This window comes from Typha angustifolia, chromosome 2 (assembly GCF_048772165.1).
Source record: "Typha angustifolia cultivar Huaian chromosome 2, ASM4877216v1, whole genome shotgun sequence".
Classification (NCBI taxonomy): domain Eukaryota; kingdom Viridiplantae; phylum Streptophyta; class Magnoliopsida; order Poales; family Typhaceae; genus Typha; species Typha angustifolia.
The window spans coordinates 9,927,685-9,951,703 of record NC_133240.1 but is presented as its reverse complement, the minus strand read 5'-3'; the positions used below and the strand labels follow the sequence as shown (position 1 = coordinate 9,951,703).

Below are 24,019 nucleotides of genomic sequence, written 5' to 3'. Positions count from 1 at the left end.
CTAGGTGTCATAGGATTTGCAGTAAAATAGAAGTAAATATAATCGGAGAGCAAAGTACGTACCGTATCTGTTTATTCTATAGGAGCCGCCAGAAATAAAGTCAATATGAAATGGGTAAAGTCCAGAGTCAGTTACTCAAATTGCAAAGCGCTGACTCGAGGCTACCATTCAAGAGAATAAGTTTTTATCCACACAAAAAAAAAAAAAAAAAAAACAAGAGAATAAGCAGAATTTGCTGATTTCACGAGTCTTGTTCAATGGAATGACTGGAAATTAGTCCAAGTGCACTAAAAACGAGACAGCCGTTGGTTAAAATGAAGAGCCAATGCACCAGGGAAACTGGAAATCGAACTCATATTATAAAGCTTATATACAGGGGCTCAACCGAGATGACTACTATCTGGCAGAAGATCCTATCTACTGTGGTCACAGATTTCTAATCAGTCAACCAATTGGTTAAATTGAGACTGGGAAGCATCCGTGGTCAGAATAGTAAAAATCAAACAACAAAATGATGCTACTCACTGACAGCCAACACCTAAATGTACAGAGGCTAGCATGCCGTCAAAGAGAAACGCATACTAACCCAAGCGCACTGTTAGTAAAAGCTTCTCGAGTGAAACTAGGGAAAATTTTCTCGAGAGCTCTCCAGACGATAGTGCTCTGGAGAAAGTGACTATAGTTAGTTATAACACAACCACCAGCTTCGGCCATCCTCCCACTTGCCATGGGAAAGATGCTAGTGGAAACCTGAGACTTTGATTTACCGTCCAGCAATCTGATAGGAAATTTTGACGTCATACCCACACCAGGGGTGCTTCATCCACATACTAATCAGTCATCATCCGATAGGCAGACTATATCTGTTGCAGCCTCGGATCTCCCAGCATTAATGCATGACTGATTACCTCTCAGACTCATATTGGAAGTGAGCCACGCATCCAATGGTGGACCAACTTCTGACAACTGCTGCATGCTTGTAAAGTCACCTCCATTTTGTGTGCTTCCAAGAGGCGAATCAGAGGAAAGGGAGGTGCCACGACCTAAATGTAAGACACTCAATCCTGGAGGTTGCAGGACTCCACTAAAGGGAATGACTGATGGATGTGAAGAAGGTGATAGCTGTGTTACAGCTGATGGTACAGAATCCAGATTGGCAGAAAGTTGCTGCTGGTTAGCAATAACACCAGTATTGTGCATAAAGCTCACTGCTGCTGGCATTGCTGTCTGAGATCTGAAGCGATGAAGATGTGGAGCAGGGGCACGGGATTCACTCCCAACTTGAATGTTGGCACGGTTTGGAAGCATTGAACTAAACTGAGATCTGATTGAGTTGGCTGGAAAGACTGAAGAGACCTGGGGAACTACCTGAACAGATGAGGTTGAAGCAATAGCTGGAACACGTGGTCTAGTTGAGGCAAGAGAAGCAGGTGGCAATGGTCGAGAAGCTGGGGTCAAGATAGGCATGGATTGTGAATGCAATGCCGATGATGGCCTCTGGGTTAGTTGCGACAGGGAAGCCTGTGGTAACTGCTGCTGTCGAGCACCTTGCCTCTTAGCTTTTGTGGAGAAAAAGAAAAGAAAAAACAATGATCAGATTTAAAAAATAAGAAAAGAAATCAGAGAGGTCTTTACATTCTTCAAGTATTGAAGATCCTCCATGAATTAAGGATAGGAAGAATTTGGTCGTCTACCATTACCAAATCAGGATCTTGGCAGAGAAAAGTTGCAATTAAAAAGCACACAAAATGCAACTTGTGGCTTATTTCTTAGGTTCCATACCTTGGGAGGACGTTGCACTTCCTCCTCTATTTTCAATGAATTTGGCCCTAAACTCCTCAGCAAAAGATTGATTCATACGAACTTTATTATAGACATCTTCAAGCATCTTCTTCTGCTGAAGAAAACTTGAATCTTCATCCTGAAATAATGCATTATATTTCCTTCTTATCTTCTCCATTTCTTGATCATACTCCAATCTAAGTCGCACTTTCTGCACAGGGAAAGACAAAAGACAGAGGAAACATGGGTACCCAAGTATAAAGAACATAAAAACTGGTACTTAAATAAGATTACAGGAGCACTGATACATACCTTATCTTCATGCATCTTTGTTATCAAATCTTCATGTAAGCGTATTCTAGTCAATTCATTCTTGAGGGGTTCAGGTTGGAACCCTTGAAATAACATCAATGGAGCCATTGGAAATAGTTGGGGGAGATGATTTACCAACTCTGATTGAACACAAGTGTTACTTATATCTTGGGCACATGTTCTTTCCGAAGGAATATTGGAAAGAGATGTTGAGGATTGCATGATAGACTGTGATGCAAGATGATTAGATTGCCCAACCAAGATAGCTGGTGGTGGAAGTGACTGTTGCTCCGGTGCAACAGTTTTTTGGGTGGAACCTTGTATCGGATTACAGGGCACAACTTCAATTCCTATGCAACAATTTTTTGATGCGTTACCCAAAATTTGATCAGCCAATGGCATCTCAGACACAACTTGCTGAAGGTGGAGAGGATCTGTGGTGGTCATGTTATTAATGGTTGAACCAACTTGCTGTGGAAGAATATCACATGAAGGCGGAAGAGAAACCACAATTTGTTGGGAAGCACAAGAAAAAGGAACACTTTCTCCTCCAACAGACACAGTAACTCCATGCTTGATGATAGACAGTTCCTGGTCACACAAAATATGGATGTTGCTTTAGATAAATTTCCTAAAATTTAACCATACAGCCAACTAAATATGCCGTGATACATTTATACTGCAAAATATCAAGAAAATCTCCAATCTAGCATATTTCTTTTATTTACCAACATAAATATGGAAGGAAACTAAGAATAGTCTCTGAGCCAAAAGCTATCTTGTCCTCATGATTCATGAACAGTCTAATTTGCAAATCTAACCTATCATAGCCATTGTTTAGCAAACTCACTAATAGCAATAGAACATGAAGGCAATTACCAGAAGCAAGATACTTTAGGTGATAATCCTTATAATGTAATGTCCTGAATATACTAATTATAATGGTTGGATAATTCAAGACCTTGACTCTCCTATCTGGTTTTGATGCCAAGAGTCAGCAGCTTTATTCTTAATCTGTTCTTTTAACAATATTGCCCAATTATTCTTTTGCTTTTGGAGATCATTGGTGATAAAGATTTTCACTTGTGCAAATAAATACTAAATTCTTGACAACATACGGTATTCTTATCAGAGTCAATAAGTTTTCCTCATGAATAACAGGTAGTAGCCACTTGCAAGGCCCTTCAGTCGATAAGGAAAGCCCGATTATTTCAAGCAGCAATAGTAGACAACAGAAACCCTTGATGGCTTGACTTAAGTCTCCTTTGTCCTTTTAAAAACTTCCTGTTCCCATTTTGCTTCAGACATTGCATCTCAGCCATTCCCATATCAAAATTAGTTTTCTATTTACTATAAAATCAATCTACTGCAGGTATTTAAGGGTTTTGAAGATTACCTGAGTAAAATGTTGTTGCAAAAGATTAGTAAAACCAAAAAATGTTTCTAGAAAATACCTTGTAGAACATAGCTTAAAATGACAGATCATTTAGCAATTTAATCCTTATAATGTGGTTGCAGTTGAAGTGCCGGATAACCTTATCATAAAACGCCAACTGCAATGAGTAGTTGTGGCAAAGTTACAAGAGTATGATACTCCTACCTTATTAGTCGATACATCATTTGCACAGCCAGAACTTGATGATTGATGGACCACCAAAGGAAAGTCTCTCTGTTCCTGCATTGAAGACATCGAACTTCTGCCACAAGAACTATCAGCGCTTGTGTTCTGCACTACGCCAGGAAATTTTGCTGACATTGCATCAGGCTCAGTTCCAACCGATTTCATAATACTGGCATGAGAGGCCAGGGTTTCAGTTTCTACTGGCATATCACCTGTCTCTCCAGATGCAAAGGCTGTTCCAACATCCACAATCTTTCCAATTTGTCTGGCAGATTCCACTCTATCTGCAGTATTGGTCTGAGAAGCTGAAGTTATATTTTGTATTGGTATACCTTCTGCCAATGAAGACAAAATGATAGCCGAATTTTCTAAATTGCATGAATTAGTACAGTCTGCGGAGCCTTCTATGATCAGCTCATGCAGTTTTTCTGAAGAGGACTGATGTTCTATTGTTGAGTTTTCCAGGACATCAGAAGCCTCAGTTTGTCCACTGACCCATTTGAATTGCTCCACAATGAATCCAGTATCTGGCAAAGGACCACAATCAAAGGATTCCTCTAGTCTGCCAGTTTTAGCTTTTTCTAACCATCCATCCTTTCTTTGTTGCTCTTTGTGCCTTACAGATAATTGCAAGACTTCTAATTTCTTACGCTGGCACTTCATGTGATCCTCAAATGCAGAAACTTTTTTAGAGAACTCTTGATTTAGAAGTCTGATCTTATCATTCCGGACTGTAGGATCTGCATGATTATCATTTGTACGTTCCAAATCCAAATGGTGTTCACTCTTCAGACTCGTCTCTCTCTCTTCCTTGTATCGCTCAAAATCTGATATTTCCTGCTGCTGCTTGAAAAGTATCTCTTTCTCTCTTAAATCGATCCGTTTTTTCAGGAGCTCATCTTTTAATGATCCGAGGTCTTGATGTATTTCTGCAGGAATTTCAAGAACAGAGACCTGTTCATCCTCTCTCTGAATAAACTGTTCAGCACACCTATGATCACCAGGACTCTCGCGGAGCTTCCCATCTTCCAATTCATCATGGTCAAATGCTGCCTGGTTTGAAGCTGTCTGACACACAGGTTCTTTACCAGACATAGATTGTTGTTGCTCTAGTGAACTTGATTGATCCTGATTCCTTAATGCACCTATTTGATGTGAAAACTTTTTCCTAAGTATCCTTAACTTATCATAAACAGAACTAACCAGCTCCTCATTGCACTCATAGTTCAAGTACTTTTCAGCAAGTGCAAGTGATTCTTTGCGATTCATCTTGTGCTTTAAGAAAGAGGCAGCTCGCCAACACTTGGTCAACAGAAAAGAAAAACATCAGACAAATCAACAGTTCCAAAACATATCAAAATGGAGGCAAAGTTCACAAAACAATCAATATACAAGTGCTTATAGGTTAAAGACAGCATAAGATTACAAAAATATCTAACATGAGTCATAATTCATTCAGTATGCTAGACATTACTGCAATCACTATAAAAATAAATTATTAAATTTTACAAATGTTCATGTTTGTATCAGTTGCACATAGATTTTCATTGGAAGTGCTCAATGCCTCGATCAAAATAAAAGAAGGATTGTAATCTAAGCCAAGAATCAGTATTCAATGTTCTTATGAAGGCAAAAACTGAAAAAGTACCCCTTAATTTTCCACTACAACCATAAAAGCACAAAGGAGACCCGAGTAATAGAGGTACCTGATTCATTATGGATTGTACTTAACAAAAGCTACAAAATCTAAGTAATGTTTTGCAGCTTTTCAGGTTAATAATAAAAGCAGCTCTAGCAGATAGAGTGCAAAACATTGAGTCCAATTGTCTAATCTCTATTACTAACGAGAATAGAAATAGTTTTCTCATGCTTTCACTTTTACATGAGACATTTTGTAATAGGTTCTGACCCGATGGAACCCTATCAAGAAATACTATAGAAGAATAATGGCGAAAAAGAAAAAAAATCACAAACTCTAATCCCTTGGCTAGACTAGACTTACAAAAAAATAGAAGAGAAGAAAATACCTTATTGCCTAACAACTCAAGTAAAACAGCCTATAAATAGTCTCAACTGGACTAATCACTTAGGAAAGAAAATAAACCAAAACCTAATAAAACCCAAGAAATAAATTAACACTTAACTAATGAGCTGGTCATCGGGCATTTAAATGGTCTCAAGGAGCTCAAACACATCAGGAATTTCTCTAGGCAAACCAGACAGGTGTTCAAATGTCATGAAAGCTGTTCGAGTGCCTACAAGTCTTACTCTAAAAAAATTGCATCATTAAATCGTTCAGATGCCTGACTAGGCGAACAGGACAGCCGTTTGAACGGCTAGCCGGCCGTTCGAATGCTCGACCTAGAAAATGCTTCTTCCACTGTTGAATTCTTTGCTCCTCCACTAGATACCCGGTGTTATATAAGTAAACTAGAATGGCACAGTCAAACCTCAATTCCTAGCATTTATAAAAACCTGGATTGCAACTATGAGAATTGGACTTGTCATGAGCCACTTATTATATTACTATTTAGTTGTATGAGCTTAGAAGCCATTAATGAATGTTAATTGGGGGACCATGTATATGCAGGAATGATTAGTTGTCTAACACTAATATGTGATCACATTTGGATGAAAATCTGCAAATTCTCATATCTCCAAATCTGAGTATATATGATATCAACCCAGCTACCGTAGCGTGAAATGAGGCTGGCCAAACAGATACTCGGAATATCAGGAAGAAATAGAATCACATTGGCTTCTCAGCTGGCTAACGCTGGCCATGGTGAATTGAAAATGAATTATACTTGAAATTTTTTATTGACCTAAAAAAGTATTTCTGAACTGCGTATAGAGCTTAAAATTGAATGGTAAAAACAATGACAGAACATAACGAAAATGAAGATATTACAGTATAAAAATTTCCGAAAAAGAAAATACAATCCAACAAATCGACTAAAATCATGATAGTTCTCTAACCAGGGAAATCTTGAAGGCTTGCAATATGGTTTCTGGTTCTTGACTAACTTGATGATTGTTCATTATATATTCAAGAAACAATTCAGCCATGCCCTTGACATCCCCCTGCAAGTGAAACATAAGCATTCGAGGTGACAATCATATTAGAAAACAGTGAAATATGTGCATCAAACTGCAAAAGACAAAAAGGAACATATACCATGACATCTTCTTGCTACAAGAAAGCAATATCTTTGTCGTACAAAAACCTCAAAGCCGACAGACAAATTAGATAAAGTCAAAATCACAAGTAAAGGTCATGTTACTGAACATTGATGGAGATCCTTAAAGCATATAGCACAATTGGCAGAAACCATGACATTTATTTCATGTATAACATGTTCTTTGAGATATTAGGTCAGCATAAAATTCAAAATGCAGAAGGGAATGAGTCATTACGTATGCATATTATGTACATCAGTCCTATGTGTCTTCATGCGGATGATCTACCAATGTACCAATTTCTAAAGAAGACATTTTGACATCACAATGGAAGTAGGCAGTCTCCAATCTGACCTTCCATGTATAATGCACTTGAACCATTTTATAGCGACATATAAGATCATACTGTTTTATAATCATAATCTTGAGATATTTCAAAAGGAAACGTTTTGACTCTTCTAACTCTTCCCCTGTTGTTGCCCAGGCCATCCATGATTCCATTTCACTCAGAATCAATGGGTATCCAGTTGCTAGTAGAAATTTTCAAAAATAAGACAATTGATGCCCAGACATAGTTACAGCCTAATTGAGCCCCTATAAGGCTATAACTCTTCACAAGGTGCAGTTTCCTTCCAATGCTTTATGCAAATTACTAACCAGAGGAACCCAGATTTTTTCTAACAGATGTGAATAGTTATCTATCTTTACATCATATGAAGAATGTCATTAATATCAATGCTTCGACCATTCAGATTTTGTGGTTGACCATTACTTTATTATATCAAGGTGCTTCCATCTTTAGGGAAGGAACTTGATAAAGAGGAAATCGAACTCTTACCTGACTACCTTGTGTTACTAAAACAAGTATTCTTCTGCCTTCAAATTTTGCACCATCAATTTCAGTACAGTATTATCTAACACATCACCGAGTGATGTCATATCTCCTAAACTTAAAATCTTGTAAACAGTTCATTATCGGCAGCTGCTTACAATATAAACCTCTCACCCTAAGTTTGGCACATCAATTCTCCGTATGATCCCTCTTGTAAATTTTGGTGCCATCAAAGCATTCCGCAACTTTCCCTTCCATTCAGATTTTAAATTTTTAATGAATGATCATTATTGTTTGTCAAAAGTAATCAAATTCAGCAAAAGGATATAACACCAAAGTAAAAGGAGGTTGATGACAATTGTAAATCCATACCGGAAGTCTTAAAATCTCACATAGTTTAGACAACTCCGGCTTCAATAAGAGATGAAGACTTCGTTGTGCATTCCGCAATTTTTCCCTCCTTTCAAGTTCAAATGTATGTGATCCATGTACATCTATGTCAGCAGATACAGGAAAGACGGATTGATTATGGATTTCACTACTCACAGCACCTGCTGAATTGGCTGGGTATTCTGATACAACACTGCCTTGTTCTTTAGATACTTCTGCAAATCAAATTGTATTCAGTAACGACTGTAGGACTATAAATTCAGCTAATAAAGGAACAAACTGAATAAGCGTGATCACAGAATCCAATATATAAACTCTTACCACTAACCAGTTCAATAGATATCCCAATTGGAACTTCTTTCCGTGGTGAGATAAGTGAAATGCCACTTGAACCCAGAGCTAGCTGGTTCTCTGATTGCCTACTAGAGCTCAATGGAAGAGGATTTTCAGACAACATAACATCCCTGGCCTCAGCAGCTTCTTTTCTTTTATCTTGCAGCCAACCTTGGAGAGAAGTTGGACTGATAGTTTCAATAACCAATTTTCTACGTTTTCTCTTGACTTCGTCATTTTCTTCAGTCGGTAGTTTTGTTGCTTTTTCTTTCACTACCAATTCATCAAAATTTTGTACCCTTCTGCGGCTTCTCGGTGATGGTTCAGGTATATATCGCCATTGAGGACATCTTCCATCCAATAATTCTGACCAGAATGTTGGTGGATCTTTGTCCAATGAGGGGACTCCTTCCTTTTCACCAACCAAAATAATATTTCTTGAATAGGATGTTCCACTCAGCGGAGCTTTTATTAAGTTCGAACAGTTTGTGCCATTACAGGGCTTGTCAGCCTTACTGGATAGTTTTGTCAATAACTCCAGCACTACCTTATCCAACAAAAGCTTGTCAGTAGAGGCCTCAGAACATTTATTTAGGTCATCCTGTTTGTGTAGCCTATCAAGCTTACCAAAATGATATGAAGCACCCCAGCTGAGCAGTGAATGGCTAACACTGGGAATTATGTTCTGTATATTGCTATCAAGAACCATGTCCTCCTTTGCAAATATTAGAACTTTTTCCTCCACTGTACAAGACGAATACAAACGGAATACCATAACCTGTTCAAATTGTGACTCTATGCTTATCCTTTGAAGAGCTCTTAGGTCATTCAATGGATTCCAATCGCTGTCATAAATAATAACAGCATCAACAAATGAAAGTTTAATACTTGGAAGGCATGCACGACTTTCGATTAAGAATACAAATCTTCCCCTTGTCTTATCATTGAACATGTTCATTGCAGCCTGTTTCTTTGACATTACTAATCCACGTTCAATACGTTCATATGAATCTGCACCAAATTTCTGGCGGAGAAAATCATCCAAAAAGTCACCGATATGATTCCTTCCAACCCCACCAACTGACTGCCATATATAAATTGCCCAAGTTAGAGCGTGAGACAACTAAGATGGAAAATAAATAAATAAATAACTTTTAGAAGCTAGCAGGTTTGCAAGGAAAGCTTGAATATGTAATTTGAAAAGCCTAACAAATTCAGAAAAGAACTGAATTATCACTTCTAATTGACAATTTGATCTACTTCAATTTTCAACTTCAACTCATAAGCTGGCAATTGGCAAGTACAAGAGATACAACAGGTGATATATAACCTGACCTTGGTATGCAAGTCTGATATAATGTAAAGCCTTATAAAAACTGATTTAATGGATATCGCAGTCTCAGGACATGGTCTACCACTACTCTGGCAGCATGGGTTGCTATCATGAAAAACTTGTCAAATAAAAGAGGTAAGCTGTTTAAGGCCACTAAGGAACTGATATGAAATTTCAATCAGGAGTATACATAAGCATTAGTTTATAAGGAAGTTAGGTGCTAACACCACAGTCATCACCATCCTAGCCCTGTCCAAACCATACGAGGGCAATCGAGAAAGAATGACCCACAGGAATTAATAAGATCTCATACCAGTTAAAAACCTAACTGGAATGTGGAGCCAACCAAAAAGAGTGATGTCTAATTCCTAGCTAAAGTAAAATCAGGCAAGAAGGGCTTTAAGGTAACAGAGAACATATTCATATATGCCAGCCAAGGCCATATAATAGACTAGTTTAGGAACAACTATTGTAACCTTTATATTTCCAAATATAGATGACATCAGTCATTGCAATCTTGAAACTTTTGAAAACCCTCTTAATAAATTTATTTAGAATTAATGCTTCTTGCCAAACTATAACTGCCCAACTAATTAAAAGATAAAGCTGCTTCATGAAGGAAGTAAAAAAGCGCACCTGAAAAAGAATCACCACTCTTAATCCGTGATTCTGAATTTCTTGGAGAATCTTATCAAGCATTAGTAACTTTCCACTTGCATTTACTCCAACATCTAGAATTTCAGCAATTGGGCGATCTTTGCTTAGTGTACTTTGCAGTGATTGATCAACTAGGTAAGGATGGTCACAGCACTGCTTCAACATAACAAATAATAAAAAGCTCAGAAAACTACCAGTCATGTAACCTATATTACGTGTATGTGATCAGAAAGATGTTCTATAAACTACCCATAACTAGCAGACTTTCTCAGCTATATTATATAATTATTGCAACATTGGCAATGGTAAAAGTATACCTTCCAGAGAGATACAAGAATGTCACGGAGAGCTCCAACAGGATCAACCTTTGAATAAGAACGAAGAGCAAGGGTATTCGAAATTAGAGTAGCACAATACAGTTCTAGCTGCACATCTGAAAGGCATACAGGAACCCAGTACTCCACAAATTTAGAAGAGTCGGGTTTGCGCTCATATGCAACATAGCGTGAAAATCTCTCTTTTAAAATAGCAAGTGTACCACCAGAATCACAGGAATTTAACTTTGAACTATCGATATAAGTTTCTTTCTGTCCTGGATCAAGGAAGGAGAGCAGATTGATATACTCAGCAAGGTTATCCTGCAAAATTTCAACAATTAATAAGACATGATAACAGAAGAACAGAAGCAGAGAAATGCAAAAAATTTAATCGGATACCTTTAGGGGAGCACTTAAGAGAAGCAGCTTGAAGTCAGTGGAAAGCTTCTTAAATTGTTCAAGATTTTTTGAAACTCTTGAGCTTTGACACTCATCAACTATAATTGCTTCCCAACCAACAATTTCTAAAGTTTCAAAGTCCTGGATAAGTATAGAACAGAACAAATAAAGATTAATGTTCCTACTAGCATGATCTACACAAGAGTACAGATAAGCAGCACAGATACTATGAAACATCAGAAAGCATCTTACACATGAAACAGAAAGAAAGTGCAACTGACAACCATACTTGTACTTTTAAAAGTTATACACAAAAGCAACTAGAGAAAAGATACCTCTATTATAGCATCAGGATGGGACAAGAGGACTTGAAACATTACACAACCTCCTTCTTCATAGAATTCTAAAGTTTGAATCATCTTGCGAACATCTCTATCCCCATTGTAAACAACCAAATTGACAGATGGTGCCAAGCAATTAAACTTATTCTCCCATATGGAAAGAGAAGCAGCAGTCGAGACAATGAGAAAAGGCCGGCAAGCATTAGATAGTAAGGACAAAATGAATAAGATGGCCTTAACTACTCGCTCCTGCACACAGAAACATCTGGTTAGGTCCAACAAAACTATTTATAATATATTACACAAATGAGTAGCATCAATTTCAAGGTTCCCAGTTTCGGCCGATCCCGACCGAAAAGGGTGGGAACGGGTCGGATCCGACCCGGGGGACATCAATAATTGATGTCCCCACCCCCCCACCTGCCTCTCTCCCTTTTCTCTCTCTCTTTCTCTCTTTTCCTCTCTTTCCTCTCTTTCTCTTTTTTCTTTCTTTCTCTCTTTTCTTTCTTTCTCTCTTTCTCACGGATCTCTTACTCTCTTTCTCACCGGTGACTGATTAGTGAGTAGATCTCCATCTCTCCGGTGATCTCGACCTCCGGCGACGTTATCCGACGACCTCGATCTCTGGCGACCTTCGGTAAGTTTTTTTTTCAAATTTTTTTTTTTCCATTGTGCTGCACCTGCTGCTGCAGCAGGTGCTGCTGCTGCAGTAAAGAGTAGAGATTATATTTTATTTTAATTTTAATTTATGTTTTTTAGTTGCAGAGCTAAAATATCAATGGCTCTAAAAGAGAAGTCATATGATACCGACATTGGGTGGCAACATTGCAGCACTATTGGGCAAGATAAAAGACGCGTTAAATGCAACTGGTGTGGAAAGGAAATGAGTGGTGGTGTCAGCCGTTTGAAAGAACATTTAGCTGGAAGACAAGGAAATGTAGCAACTTGCACTCAAGTGTCTTTGGAAGTTAGAAAGCAGATGTTGGCTCATTTAATTGGCAAAAAGAAGGATAAACAATCTGCACAACAAAGAGAGTCAATGATTCGTGAAGAATTGATGCATAATCCCGTACACATTGATGATGATAGCAGTGAGCAAAGTGGGGAGGATGAGGAGGACAGACAGATGAGGAGGGCAATAAAAGAGAGCAGAAATATGCATAGAGAAGAGGAAGAGATGAGAAGAAGCACTGGTGGTAATTTTCAGAGATCTAGATCAGTTAATATACGAGGAGAAAGAGAATATGGGGGCAGTAGTTCTACCCATAGGACTCCTGGTGTTACAGCAGAGTCTGAAAATATTGGACCAATGGATACATATCTTCAAAAAAAAAGGGGTCGTACACAAACTTCAATCAAGACAGCTCTCAAAGGAATTAAAAATGCAAAGAAACACATTGGTAAAGCTATCTCTACATTTTTCTTCTACAACCATATTCCTTTCAATGTAGCTGATAGCCCTTACTATCACACTATGGTGGATGCTATACAATCAGTAGGGCCTGGTGTTCCCCCTCCTAGTTCAAATGATATTGCTACTAAATATCTTGACTCAGAGGTAGATGAACTTCATACTTATATTGAGACATTTAAACGGTATTGGGATGAATTTGGTTGTACACTGATGTGTGATGGGTGGAGTACACAAAACAGAAGAAATATAATTAATTTCTTAGTGTACTCTGGCATGGGGATAATATTTTTGAAGTCTGTGGATGCTACTGCTCATTTCAAAAATACAGATTATATTTCTCAGTTGATGGATGAGGTGGTACAAGAAATTGGTGAAAAAAGAGTAGTCCAAGTGGTTACTGATAATGGGGCAAATTATAAAGCTGCTGGAAATTTACTGATGATTAAAAGACCTCATTTATATTGGACGCCATGTGCTGCACATTGTATTGATCTGATGTTAGAGGATATTGCAAAAGAGCCTGAAATCGACATGATCATATATGAAAGTCAGAGGTTAACAAATTTTATATATAACCATGGTTGGGTTCTTAATTTACTCAGGCAGATGACTGGTGGTAGGGAGATCATCAGACCCGGCGTCACTAGATTTGTCACTCACTTTTTAGCCTAGGAGAGCATCATGCGCTACAAGGATGATATTATGCGGATGTTTACATCACAGGAGTGGTCTATGAAAATTAAGAATATGAAACCTAAAGATAAATCTTTAGGTGAAACTTTAAAAAATATGGCTCTTGGAAATACATTTTGGGATAATATTACAATTGCCACCGCAGTATTTGAGCCTCTTGTCAAAGTATTAAGACTTGTAGACAGTGATGACAAGTCTGAGATGGGTTTCTTATATGAGACAATGGACATAGCTAAAGAATCAATAAAAAAAATGTGGGCCAAAGTTATAGGAAGTGGTGGAAGATGATTGATTCTAGATGGAACAAACAACTACATAGAGATATATACGCTGCTGGTAAACATGCTTTTAAGTTTTAAGTTTTAATTTACTTTTATTTATGAATATTTAAAATTTTGAATGCTTACAATTTACAAATTTTGAATTTCTACAGGATATTTTCTTAATCCAAGATTTCAATTCTCTAAAAATGTCAATAATGATAGTGAAGTCTTGTTGGGGATTAGAAAGGTAATCAGCAAGCTTGAGCCCGATATTCATAAACAAATCCTGTGCGATAAAGAAGTGAGTTATGATTCAATTAAATAATTTTATTATTATTTGTTTCAAGTTTTAACTTTCAATATAATCAATAAGCTAATAATATATTTCTGATTTCAGATGGAGAGATATAGATTGAGAGCTGGGCAATTCAGTACTGCTAAAGTTGCTGCAGCTATATCTCATAACACTCCAGCTGAATGGTGGTCTATTTATGGATGGGAGGAGGCACTAAATTTGACGCCAATAGCAAAGAAGATTTTAAGTCAAACTGTGTCTTCATCACAGTGTGAAAGAAATTGGACTACTTTTTCCTTAATCCACACAAAAACACGCAACCGATTGACAATGGAAAGATTGGAGAAGTTAGTTTTTTGTCATTATAATATGAGATTGAGGGAGAGAAATTTAAGAAGAAAGACAGAAAATAAACAACTGATTGATTTAAATCATGTTTTTGATGAAGAAGACCCCTTGACTCCCTGGATCAGAGAAATGGAGGACAGGTTATTAAATGACAGAGATAACCCATAGTTAGATGAAATATTGGGAGAGACCACGACGAGGGCAGAGGCTGGTACGAGTCATAGTCCTGATGATACATATGGTGGTGAGATCGTTCCATCTAAATTTGTTGAGAAAAGTCAAGGAGGCATAAGGAGTGAAGACAGAGAAACTGAGGATATATATACATATCAGCGACGTCGTCATGAGATGCATTTTGGTTCCTATGATTATAGTACATCGAGTATTTATTGTTTGGAGCCATCACAAGATCCATATGCTAGTTATTATCCTCAGTATCCTCAGTATTCTCAGACACAAGATCCAAATGCTGGTTATTATCCTCCTCAAACGCAAGTCACACAACAAGATCCAAATGCTGGTTATTATCCTCCTCAAACGCAAGTCACACAACAAGATCCAAATGCTGGTTATTATCCTCTTCAAACGCAAATCACACAACAAGATCCATACAATATGACTAGTATGATGGAATCACTTTTTGGAGCATCAGGTCCCAGACATCAATATTTATAAACTTATGGTGATTATGATGATGAAAACTATAGAAATTTACGAGAACCAGCTCGGTATTCAACAAAGTTTTAAATTTTGAGTAAGTTAATACATTTTTTTAAGTTTTTAGACTTCATATGTGAGTAATTTTTGTTTTCTTATTTTTTGTCATTTTTCTAAATTTTTCTGCATTTTTAAATAATATTTAGAATTTTATATAATTAAAAAATAGTCTGATCCGATACGAACGGCCGATACGTATCGTTTTTCTGGACGGTCGATCCCGATACTGGGAACCTTGATCAATTTAGACTTCTTATACAAACCAAATTTATAAATGACTAATCATTAGTAATATACAATAAGATATAAAAACAACAGATGTGCTGCCAGAAAAAGAAAAAGAATAACATAAGCATAAGAGAAATTCAAAGAGTTCTGATTTAATCTATTTGTGCAAGACATAAACATTTCCCACCTGATCATCAATGAAAATAGCATTCAGCGACTTGTACCAAAACTCACGAATCTGGTTAATAGAACTTAGATGGTCATTATCCAGACCAGGTGGGCACCCATCAGGCAATCTCAGCAGCTTTTGAAATTGATTTTGTTTAACCTGTAAAGCCTGGTAAGAGACATATTTAGTTACAAAACAAATAAATCACAAATTAGAAGAAATTATTAATTCAAAAAACTTAAGCAGACATTTCCTCTATAGAAGATATCCTTTGACAATGTGGGTTCTTGCCCTCATCACTGAAGAGATTGTTTCCATGACATGAATCATGACTCTTCAGATGCAAGGTTCAAGCTTTACAATAAGACCAAGTAATGACCTCTTTTTACCAATCATTACAGTTTACAGGACATTCATATCAAGCATTATAGTGATCATAAGCTATAGCAGCATCCTTCGTTGCCTCAATGAAAATCAATTCCAAGTATCAATATCATTAAAAAGATTAATCATTTGCTACAACTTACACAGCAACGAACAAAGCTAACAAATGTGCAACTACTCAATTAGATAACAGTAGAACAGTAGTTTAATAGAAAACTGCTCCTCTCTAACCTACCTTATTAGATTTTGAAGGATCGGATGCTTTTCTTGCCTGCTCATGACGAGTCTCATAATCTTTTATAAGTAACATAGCCTCATCTGTACATAAAAATGATGAAGTCTCAAGCTCCCATGTTGCATCCTCATACCCCAAACCCCTCCATTTAACCAACCATTCAAGGTTACAATAAGAAAAATCATCACCAAGCCCATGAAAGAACTCTTCAGCCAGCTTCTGGGGCATAAGCAATCTTTTCTTCAGCAGACGGTGTGGCACAGTCCACTCCTGCTTCCACCTTGTTCTCTAAGCATCACCACATTTAACCAAAGAGTTCATTAGGCATAGTATGTTTCATTTATATCCCACAGCTATAAGAGAATGGAATGATAGGCAACCTTCTCTTTCTGATGTTTCCTGTTAAATTTACAGACAAGTTCGGGGACTTCTTTTTGAATTTCGATCTCCGGAATCCACCGATTATAGAAATGGGCAAGGCCCATATACTTGACAAGATAATGCTTGCCACCCATTCCTGAAAATTGAACAGCTATGAAAATATTAACAATATTAATTACAGAATCTAAACTCAACCAAAAATCAATACTGTAAAGCCATGAGCTATCTTTCAATGACTGGTCCTCACCTTCTTTAACATCCCAAAGAGATTCCACTCCCTCAGTGACAGAGTATACTCCAAACTGTATCTTCCTTTTCACACAAAAAGTGCATAGCCAAATGCCAAGAGGAATAGTCTGCAACGGTGGATCCAAACAGGAAAGATGATAGTTTCTTTTGCATCCTTTCCCATCACAGCATCTATCAGTGCCAAAATAATGTTAAAAAAATTGCTTGTGTATCAGCAAACTTCAGAATCAGCTTACAGACCAAAGATGCAACTAAAGAGAAAAATGTGCTTTGTCCTCTGTTAGATTAGGTTAAACTAACATGTACTTAATGAACTAATTACTATGAAGCATAAGATACTACCAGGAACTTAGAGAAACCAAAATGTATTCTAACAATCACCATAACAATGAAACATAACTACCACATATCTCAACCATTAGGTAATTCATATTATTTCTTTGCAAATCAGTCCTACTAGAATTACTACAACATAATAGCTATTTTTAGATATCCACCTAGCAACTATCACCCATTTTATATACTGTTATGCTTTCAATTCATGGCTTGGATCACCAACACCATTGGATACATTACACAGGAATCATCAAGTTTATTGCGCTATTGTCAGTTTAATGGTATCATCACCCAAAATCAGCCTGAGAACGCATTATGAAGAACATGATTTTGAAAATCTTCGTTCTAACATATATAGCAACAGACAAGAAAATCGAATTAAAAATTCCTCAAGAAGTGTTGCGACATAAAAAGAAAAACATATTCTGGACTACTACAATTGGCAGATAGCATCAATGATCAAATGGGTACAAAATACACTCAACGTGATTAAACATCATTGAAATATTTTGATATTGGCACTTGTAAATTTATGTATGTTTACAGTAAGATATACACCCACCAAAGAAACAAGTGAACTTTCATATCATATATCAATCAATTTAGTAAGAACATTATCTAATAATGATAGATCGTTGATTGCCTAAGGGCCAAAGAAGTAATTTTATATGAAGATGAGTTGGCACATAGGAACTACTAGGAAGATGGAAGACACAACAATCCCAATAGAACAGATCAAATATTTATATCAGATTATCAATTTCATGTTTTTTTTTTCGTTTGAAAGCTAGCATGGAAAAATTGACATTCAACTCCAGATATGATAGCCAAGTCAAGTCACGCACACAAGCATTCCAGGATTCTTGCAGGCAAGACATGCATTGGGGCTACCATCCGCTTTATCCACTGAGGACACCTCCAATTTGGGTAAGAGAGAATGCTCTTCCAAAATCTCCATGCGATCACTAACTTTCGCCCACCTCTATTAAGAAAAATGACATCAATTCAATTACATGTCTACCGATGCAACCGCTGTCAAATGAAACAAAAAGAACAGAAAAGGAAAAAAAAATCAAACAGAAAAAAGCATTAAAACAAAAGTACTTCAATCCAAGGATCTTCATTACCTCTTCATCTGGAACAGTGAGAGTTGTCATACTTGGTGATGCTAGTGAGCAATTTTGACTGACAAGAAAAAGGCCATCACAAAATTGAATGACGACAGCATATGAAATAAAGTGTTAGACATTTGCAATTACTACTCAATTGAAACTTCTAAAAACTTAAGCATCATGGTAAAAGGGAAAAATATCAATACTTTGTATATCCAACCAATATTTCTCTACTCAATTTAACTTTGTCGCAACACTTGGCAGCAGGGTCATGATTATGTGGATTTTCCTACAGAAAGTACATGAATAATGCATAGCCATTGTCAGAACATATGCTAACATTAAAGGGCATATATCAAATCTGCAATATTCATAATTAAGACCGACATGATATACTCCTATGAAAGAACTAAAGTGATTTCAAGTTTTCAACCAAAAGATTAGATGAAAATCAAACCTCTGAAACGGATCGGAATAATGAGTCACATTCTATTTTTGATGGTGCTGCTGCGACATCAGAATTAATATCAGTAGATTTCACATTCCCAGTAGTCTCAGAAATATCCCCCCTTTCAGGACAAAATCCAACAGCAGAACACCTGGCTCTAGAACCAGAATCTACCGACGTAGGGATTCCCAGCTCTACTTCATCTGATTCATGTGTGCTAATCCTGTCAACTGCAACGACACTCTCTATCTGAGGAATACTACCACCATTTGTTTCAGCAGTAACTCCAACTGGAGGAGATTGCGACGAACCACCACTACACTTTGAATGCGGCCCACTCTCGTCATATTTGAACGAACTGGTTTCATTAACTGTGTGCCTCATGCTAAATCTTATCAATTTGCTATCCGCATCAGCTTCCAATGTTAACTCTGCAACTCCATCAGAGCCTGAACCAGATCCTTCCACTGACTTACAGACGGGTAAATCAACCTCCTTGGAAGGTATATGCTCCTCGTGTTCCTCTAGTCCATAGCACTTATCTCCATCATCTTGCACTTCTGTATTATCATTAGCTCCCGCATCAACCATATCCCCTTCTAAATCATTGTCATTAGCATGCCTTCTGTCATGCCCTACATGCCCACAATGAGTGATAGACGAATCAGATCGCAAATGCTTATACTGAAATTAAAATCAGACAGAAGAGTTTCTCACAGAAGAAAGGCATTGTCTGACAGAGCATATATGCAAGCAAGTAAACAGTGATCTTGTATCACCTAACAGGTTATAAGTAAACTTTACTCAGGATCGCCTGATTCTGAATGTAACCTAAAATAAGATTGATAAAAGAGAATATGAAGGATTTACAAGAATGAAGTACCTGAAGTTTTTGTTTTCTTCGAATGTGGTTTAAAAAGTGCCCTGTAACTTCGTGCATCTAGTCTCTTTCTTTTTTTTGACAATACAATTTCAGTGTTCAGCATACCCTTCTTGCTCTTCTTATTGGAGTTTGTTACAGCTAGTTTCTTTTCATTCTTCACCTCCCTCGTTTTTCTTGCTTTAATTGGTGAACTAGAGTTTTTGCTGGGATCTTTTAAACCAGAGGAACTTGAAGCACTGTTCTTCTCAATTCTCTCTGACTTTCTCAGCGGACTTTGAGGCCGTTTTACCTCTGTTTTCAATGACTTCTTCTTGTCAGGAGAAAATGATGTACTCTGATTAGCAAGCCTTCCAGATTTTCGTGAACTGGGACTTGGTGTACTCATTTTCTTTGCAACTGTTTCCCGGTTAGACCTTCTCAAAATAAATGGATCTGCTGAATCATGGCCCGAAGGATCTTTTGCCTTGATTTTGGGGTTTCTAAATTTCGAGTCCTCATTACGTGTTGACACAGAAGTGGTGCCATGATCTTTTGCATTCCTTTTGGGGGTTCTACTTCTCGAGACCTCATTACATGTTGAACCAGAAGTGGTTGAACTTTTTGTCTCTTTAACTTTGCTACCAGAACTCCTACTTCTTGAGCTGCTGCCTTCCACATATTTCTGGATCCGGCCTGATCGAGTAGTAGTCATTTGTTCTCCCTTGCAAGACATTTATAATCAGATAAATTTGAACAACCATTACTATACATCCAAAGCTAGTAAAAGAAAAGAGTATCAATTGCTGGAGCAGCATGGACCAAAATATTCTGTCTGCACGATGAAAAGTTTCAGACTTACAAAAACATCTGGAAATATTTTCCAAATAGGTGTTTGGATGTCAACAGGAAATATGATGGGAAAAAAAAAACATAACCTTTGTATTCACTATTGGATTTGATCATACATATATTCTCACCCTTTTGTCCATACAGACATCATACATATGGCCAACCAGAAGAAAAGCATAGAATTTCCACTTTACTCAGACAGAAGATAGGGCAATTGGGTCGCAAAAGCCATTGGGGTGGGGGGGTGGCTAACAACTGATATTCTAAAGCCAAAGTCCTATTAGGATTAAATAATAATAATAATAATAATAATAATAATAATAATAATAATAATAATAATAATAATAATAATAATAACCAGCAATTGATCTATGAGGTAGAAGTGTGGCATTCAATCGGCAACCTCATTGAAAAAGTCCACTAAACAATGATGTTGGAAAGATAGTTGTTGCTTAGTCCTTGTTTGGATACAATATTTTTTTCCTTAAGAGTTTCGACACCATGGTAATAAGATGATGCATATCTTATTTACTATGGAATCATAATGTCATGGAGTTTTTAAAATATATGTTGTTTAGATGAACTTCACAAATTGTATTGAATTTTCTTTCCAACTGTTTAGAAAAAAACTTCAAAATGCAAGAGAAAAATTTTAAGTCAGTTGTAGAAAGAGGAATAAATGTATGAAAAATTTTAGACATAAGATCAAATAGCCAAGACATAAGAAGGATGTAAAATGTAGATAAGCATACCAGGACAACTATTTTTACCAATTCACAGCAAATATAACATATTATCAACTCAATGAAATTACCTATCATGTGTTAGGTTAGAAAAAAAAAAAAAAAGCAAAGTAATACATCTAAAAATCAGCAAAGAATTACAAGAACGACTTCCCAAATTGATTGACATGGCTTCTCCCTCCGAATCTCCAATCACCTCTTCCATCCCCAAATCAATCGACACGGCTTCTCTCTCCAAATATTGTGAAAGGCTGTGCAGCAACCATTGCTACCAAGCTTGAAATTATGGAGTTGTGCTGCATAGTAAAAGTTTCAGGAGTGCCAATTGAATATGAGGAGGTGATTGGAAAGGACATCAAGAACATCAGGGCCGACAGACATAAAACCAAACAGCTAGTCTTCATGACTAAACTGACCATTCTCTAAATCTCAACCTACCCTAATTTCTCAAAGACAAACTGATCCAGTTTTTTGAAGCAGAATCAGAACGAAAATCAACAAACTCTAACCATTCTAACCCTCAATTCTCATACGTCCATAATTCCCCGACATCAAATTTTAAAAAAGTATACATAACAAGCTGTGCATCAAGTAGAAGGAAGAGATATAAACCTATAGACGAATTTGTTCGATCAAACTGACCTAAGCTGAAGGGCATATGCACCTCTGTAGTCAAGAACTCCTCCCAAGATCACCTTCCACTGGACTAGTTGGCATCTAAGCATCGCAACTTTAACTCTCTAGAGTCTTTAATAGATCACAACTTTGGAAACAACAACCACGTGCTTCTTGGATAGGCATTATAACTCTTGGGAAAGAGGAGATGAAGAGGGATGTGGGGGACGAGTCACGATTGTCGAGGAGGAGGTGGGAGAAGGGTGGAGGCACGAGAGGTGGGTGAGATTGGAGGCTAGGGTTCTATGAGCGAAGACATTTAGGGACGAGAGATAGAGAGAGTGCGGGAAGGAAGGAATGAAAAAAGAAAAAGCACGATGATCTCAGTTTTAGAAAAAATACAAAGCTCAGACTAGATTTTTTTTTTTACTCTAGTATTAGCATATTTCGGCCTAATACCATGGTAATTTTTTTTACTGTAAGAGATGCCACCAAACAACCCCAATGTATAATTTTACTATGGAGTTTAAAATACCGTGAAATCAATTAAATACCATAGTAATCTAAGTATCCAAACGGGCCCTTAAAAGTATCATTAACCAAGTGAACTCAGGAAAATATTGGATGTTACAAAATCGAAAGTAAGCCAATAATCATTCTGACAAAGATCCATCATTCTTCAGACCCAAAAAGTAGCCTTTTGGGACACTTAAAACTATTAAATACAAGCAGTAGTTTGGAGTTAGCAATATACAAGTTCTTAAAAGGTAAATAACTGTGTAATTTCTATGAAAGCAACCTAAGAAACTAATGATCCACACTTCTCATCCACTTTGCTGCACAACAGCTCAAAATTACTACAACCAAATAAACTTGTCTTATGAACAATCCAGGGGTAATATCATGGACTATTTAAAGGTGCACTATTAGCACATGCACGACAAAATTAGGTCCTAAATCCGAAAACTTATTGTTAACCACTTGTGCTAACTAGAAAAAATATATCATCTAATAGTCTCCAAGTTGAACCACTACATAGCCACGAAAACATAAAATGCAGCCGCAAAGAGAAAGCATTTAAATCATGCAGAACTTGGTCCAACTTTAAGAACTCGGAAGAGAAAAATTGCGCATTGGTCTTAAACACTAAAATCGTTAGCACAATGCGGAATGCACCGCATAAGCAACACTGTACCAATCAATCCCTGCGTACCAGGGGAGAGTAAACCCTAGAACACCGAAGGAACACCAAAATCCTAAAAGGTAAGACTAAACGACAAGAGATTCAATCTGTACAACCGTCCTCTTTGACCAAAATTCGAGGAAAATAATGAAGAAATAGATAAGTTTGGGAAATTATCATGTAGGGTGATCCATAAAAACAACCAAGAGCAGAGAGGAAGGTAAGGAAAAGTAAACAATAAGTAACGATAAAAGTTTAAGAAAGATCGAAAGAACGAGGAAAAGAGAGGGTTTTAGGGTTCTTACGATCGGCCGCTTCTCCGGTCGGTGAGGAGGAGAGTACGAGGATGGCCGCGCGGAAGGGAAGAGAAAAGAAAGATGCGGTATATATACGTATCAAGCTATACTAATACACCCCTCTTTGCCTCTTTGGTTTATGGACTATGGACTATGGTCTATGGGGGACTATGGGGGACTATGGAATCGTATGCGCATGGTATACCAGCTATTACCAAATAAATACTCTTGCCTGGATTTAATTAGTCGCGGTAATCCGGTTGAGGAATTTACTCCCGTTATTAATACTCATAATTTTCACTTTACGAATTTTTTTTTATTTTAAATATCTCATAATAACACTTAAATATCATAATAGTCTTATTTTATAATACCAATACTATTTATTAGAATTATATCTTATATTACATACTAACCCAATTATTATTTTTTTTTCTTAATTTCTATCTTATCAATCTACTTTATATTAAATTAAAAAATATTTATCATAATTTTATAAAAAAAAGATTAAAAAAATATGTTTTTATATAGTATCAAAAATAATTCTTATACTCTTATTTCATAATATATAAGTAAATATAGAAATAACTATTCTTATACTAAAATTATTATTTTGATAATAATAAATAAATAATACTTATTTTAGAATTGCTTGTATTCATAAAGACCATTTTTTCTCTAACTTCACTCCACAATAAAAAA

The 24,019-nt window shown here is 36.8% G+C and overlaps 2 protein-coding genes across 5 annotated transcripts; one reads left to right on the top strand and one right to left on the bottom strand.

The window, feature by feature from the left end:
• Positions 1 to 337: 337 nt before the first annotated feature.
• On the bottom strand, positions 338 to 23,469 carry LOC140768885 (uncharacterized). Of its 4 annotated transcripts, XM_073109356.1 has the most exons (22): positions 23,327 to 23,469; positions 19,653 to 20,352; positions 18,779 to 19,404; positions 18,528 to 18,610; positions 18,337 to 18,394; positions 18,055 to 18,191; positions 16,872 to 17,044; positions 16,624 to 16,760; positions 16,432 to 16,531; positions 16,244 to 16,326; positions 15,643 to 15,792; positions 11,492 to 11,746; positions 11,157 to 11,297; positions 10,758 to 11,078; positions 10,420 to 10,593; positions 8,439 to 9,534; positions 8,100 to 8,332; positions 6,695 to 6,799; positions 3,695 to 5,017; positions 2,095 to 2,685; positions 1,783 to 1,993; positions 338 to 1,559 (listed from the first exon to the last, which is right to left on the bottom strand). In XM_073109356.1, the coding sequence occupies exons 2-22, from the start codon at positions 20,341 to 20,343 to the stop codon at positions 835 to 837; spliced, it is 7,413 nt and encodes a 2,470-aa protein (XP_072965457.1). In that variant the 5' UTR covers positions 20,344 to 20,352; positions 23,327 to 23,469; the 3' UTR covers positions 338 to 834. The 4 variants fall into 4 exon arrangements, with proteins under 4 accessions (XP_072965457.1, XP_072965441.1, XP_072965448.1 ...); XM_073109340.1 differs by having other exon boundaries at positions 16,244 to 16,531; XM_073109347.1 differs by having other exon boundaries at positions 16,244 to 16,531; positions 19,653 to 20,348; positions 23,327 to 23,411.
• Positions 12,244 to 15,455, top strand: LOC140768915 (uncharacterized). The gene is made up of 2 exons (XM_073109390.1): positions 12,244 to 14,168; positions 14,265 to 15,455. Exon 1 carries the CDS (start codon positions 12,246 to 12,248, stop codon positions 13,581 to 13,583), a length of 1,338 nt encoding a protein of 445 aa, XP_072965491.1. The 5' UTR covers positions 12,244 to 12,245; the 3' UTR covers positions 13,584 to 14,168; positions 14,265 to 15,455.
• Positions 23,470 to 24,019: the final 550 nt, after the last annotated feature.

Excerpts from the sequence above, each read along its gene's own strand:
- LOC140768915 (XM_073109390.1), top strand. The coding sequence starts at position 12,246 with ATGTTTTTTAGTTGCAGAGCTAAAATATCAATGGCTCTAAAAGAGAAG.
- LOC140768885 (XM_073109340.1), bottom strand. The coding sequence starts at position 20,343 with ATGACTACTACTCGATCAGGCCGGATCCAGAAATATGTGGAAGGCAGC. Across the intron at positions 18,192-18,336 it reads TCACTGTTCCAGATGAAGAG|AGGTGGGCGAAAGTTAGTGA; the intron begins GTAATGAAGATC and ends TTTTCTTAATAG. Across the intron at positions 11,079-11,156 it reads TCTTAAGTGCTCCCCTAAAG|GATAACCTTGCTGAGTATAT; the intron begins GTATCCGATTAA and ends GAAATTTTGCAG.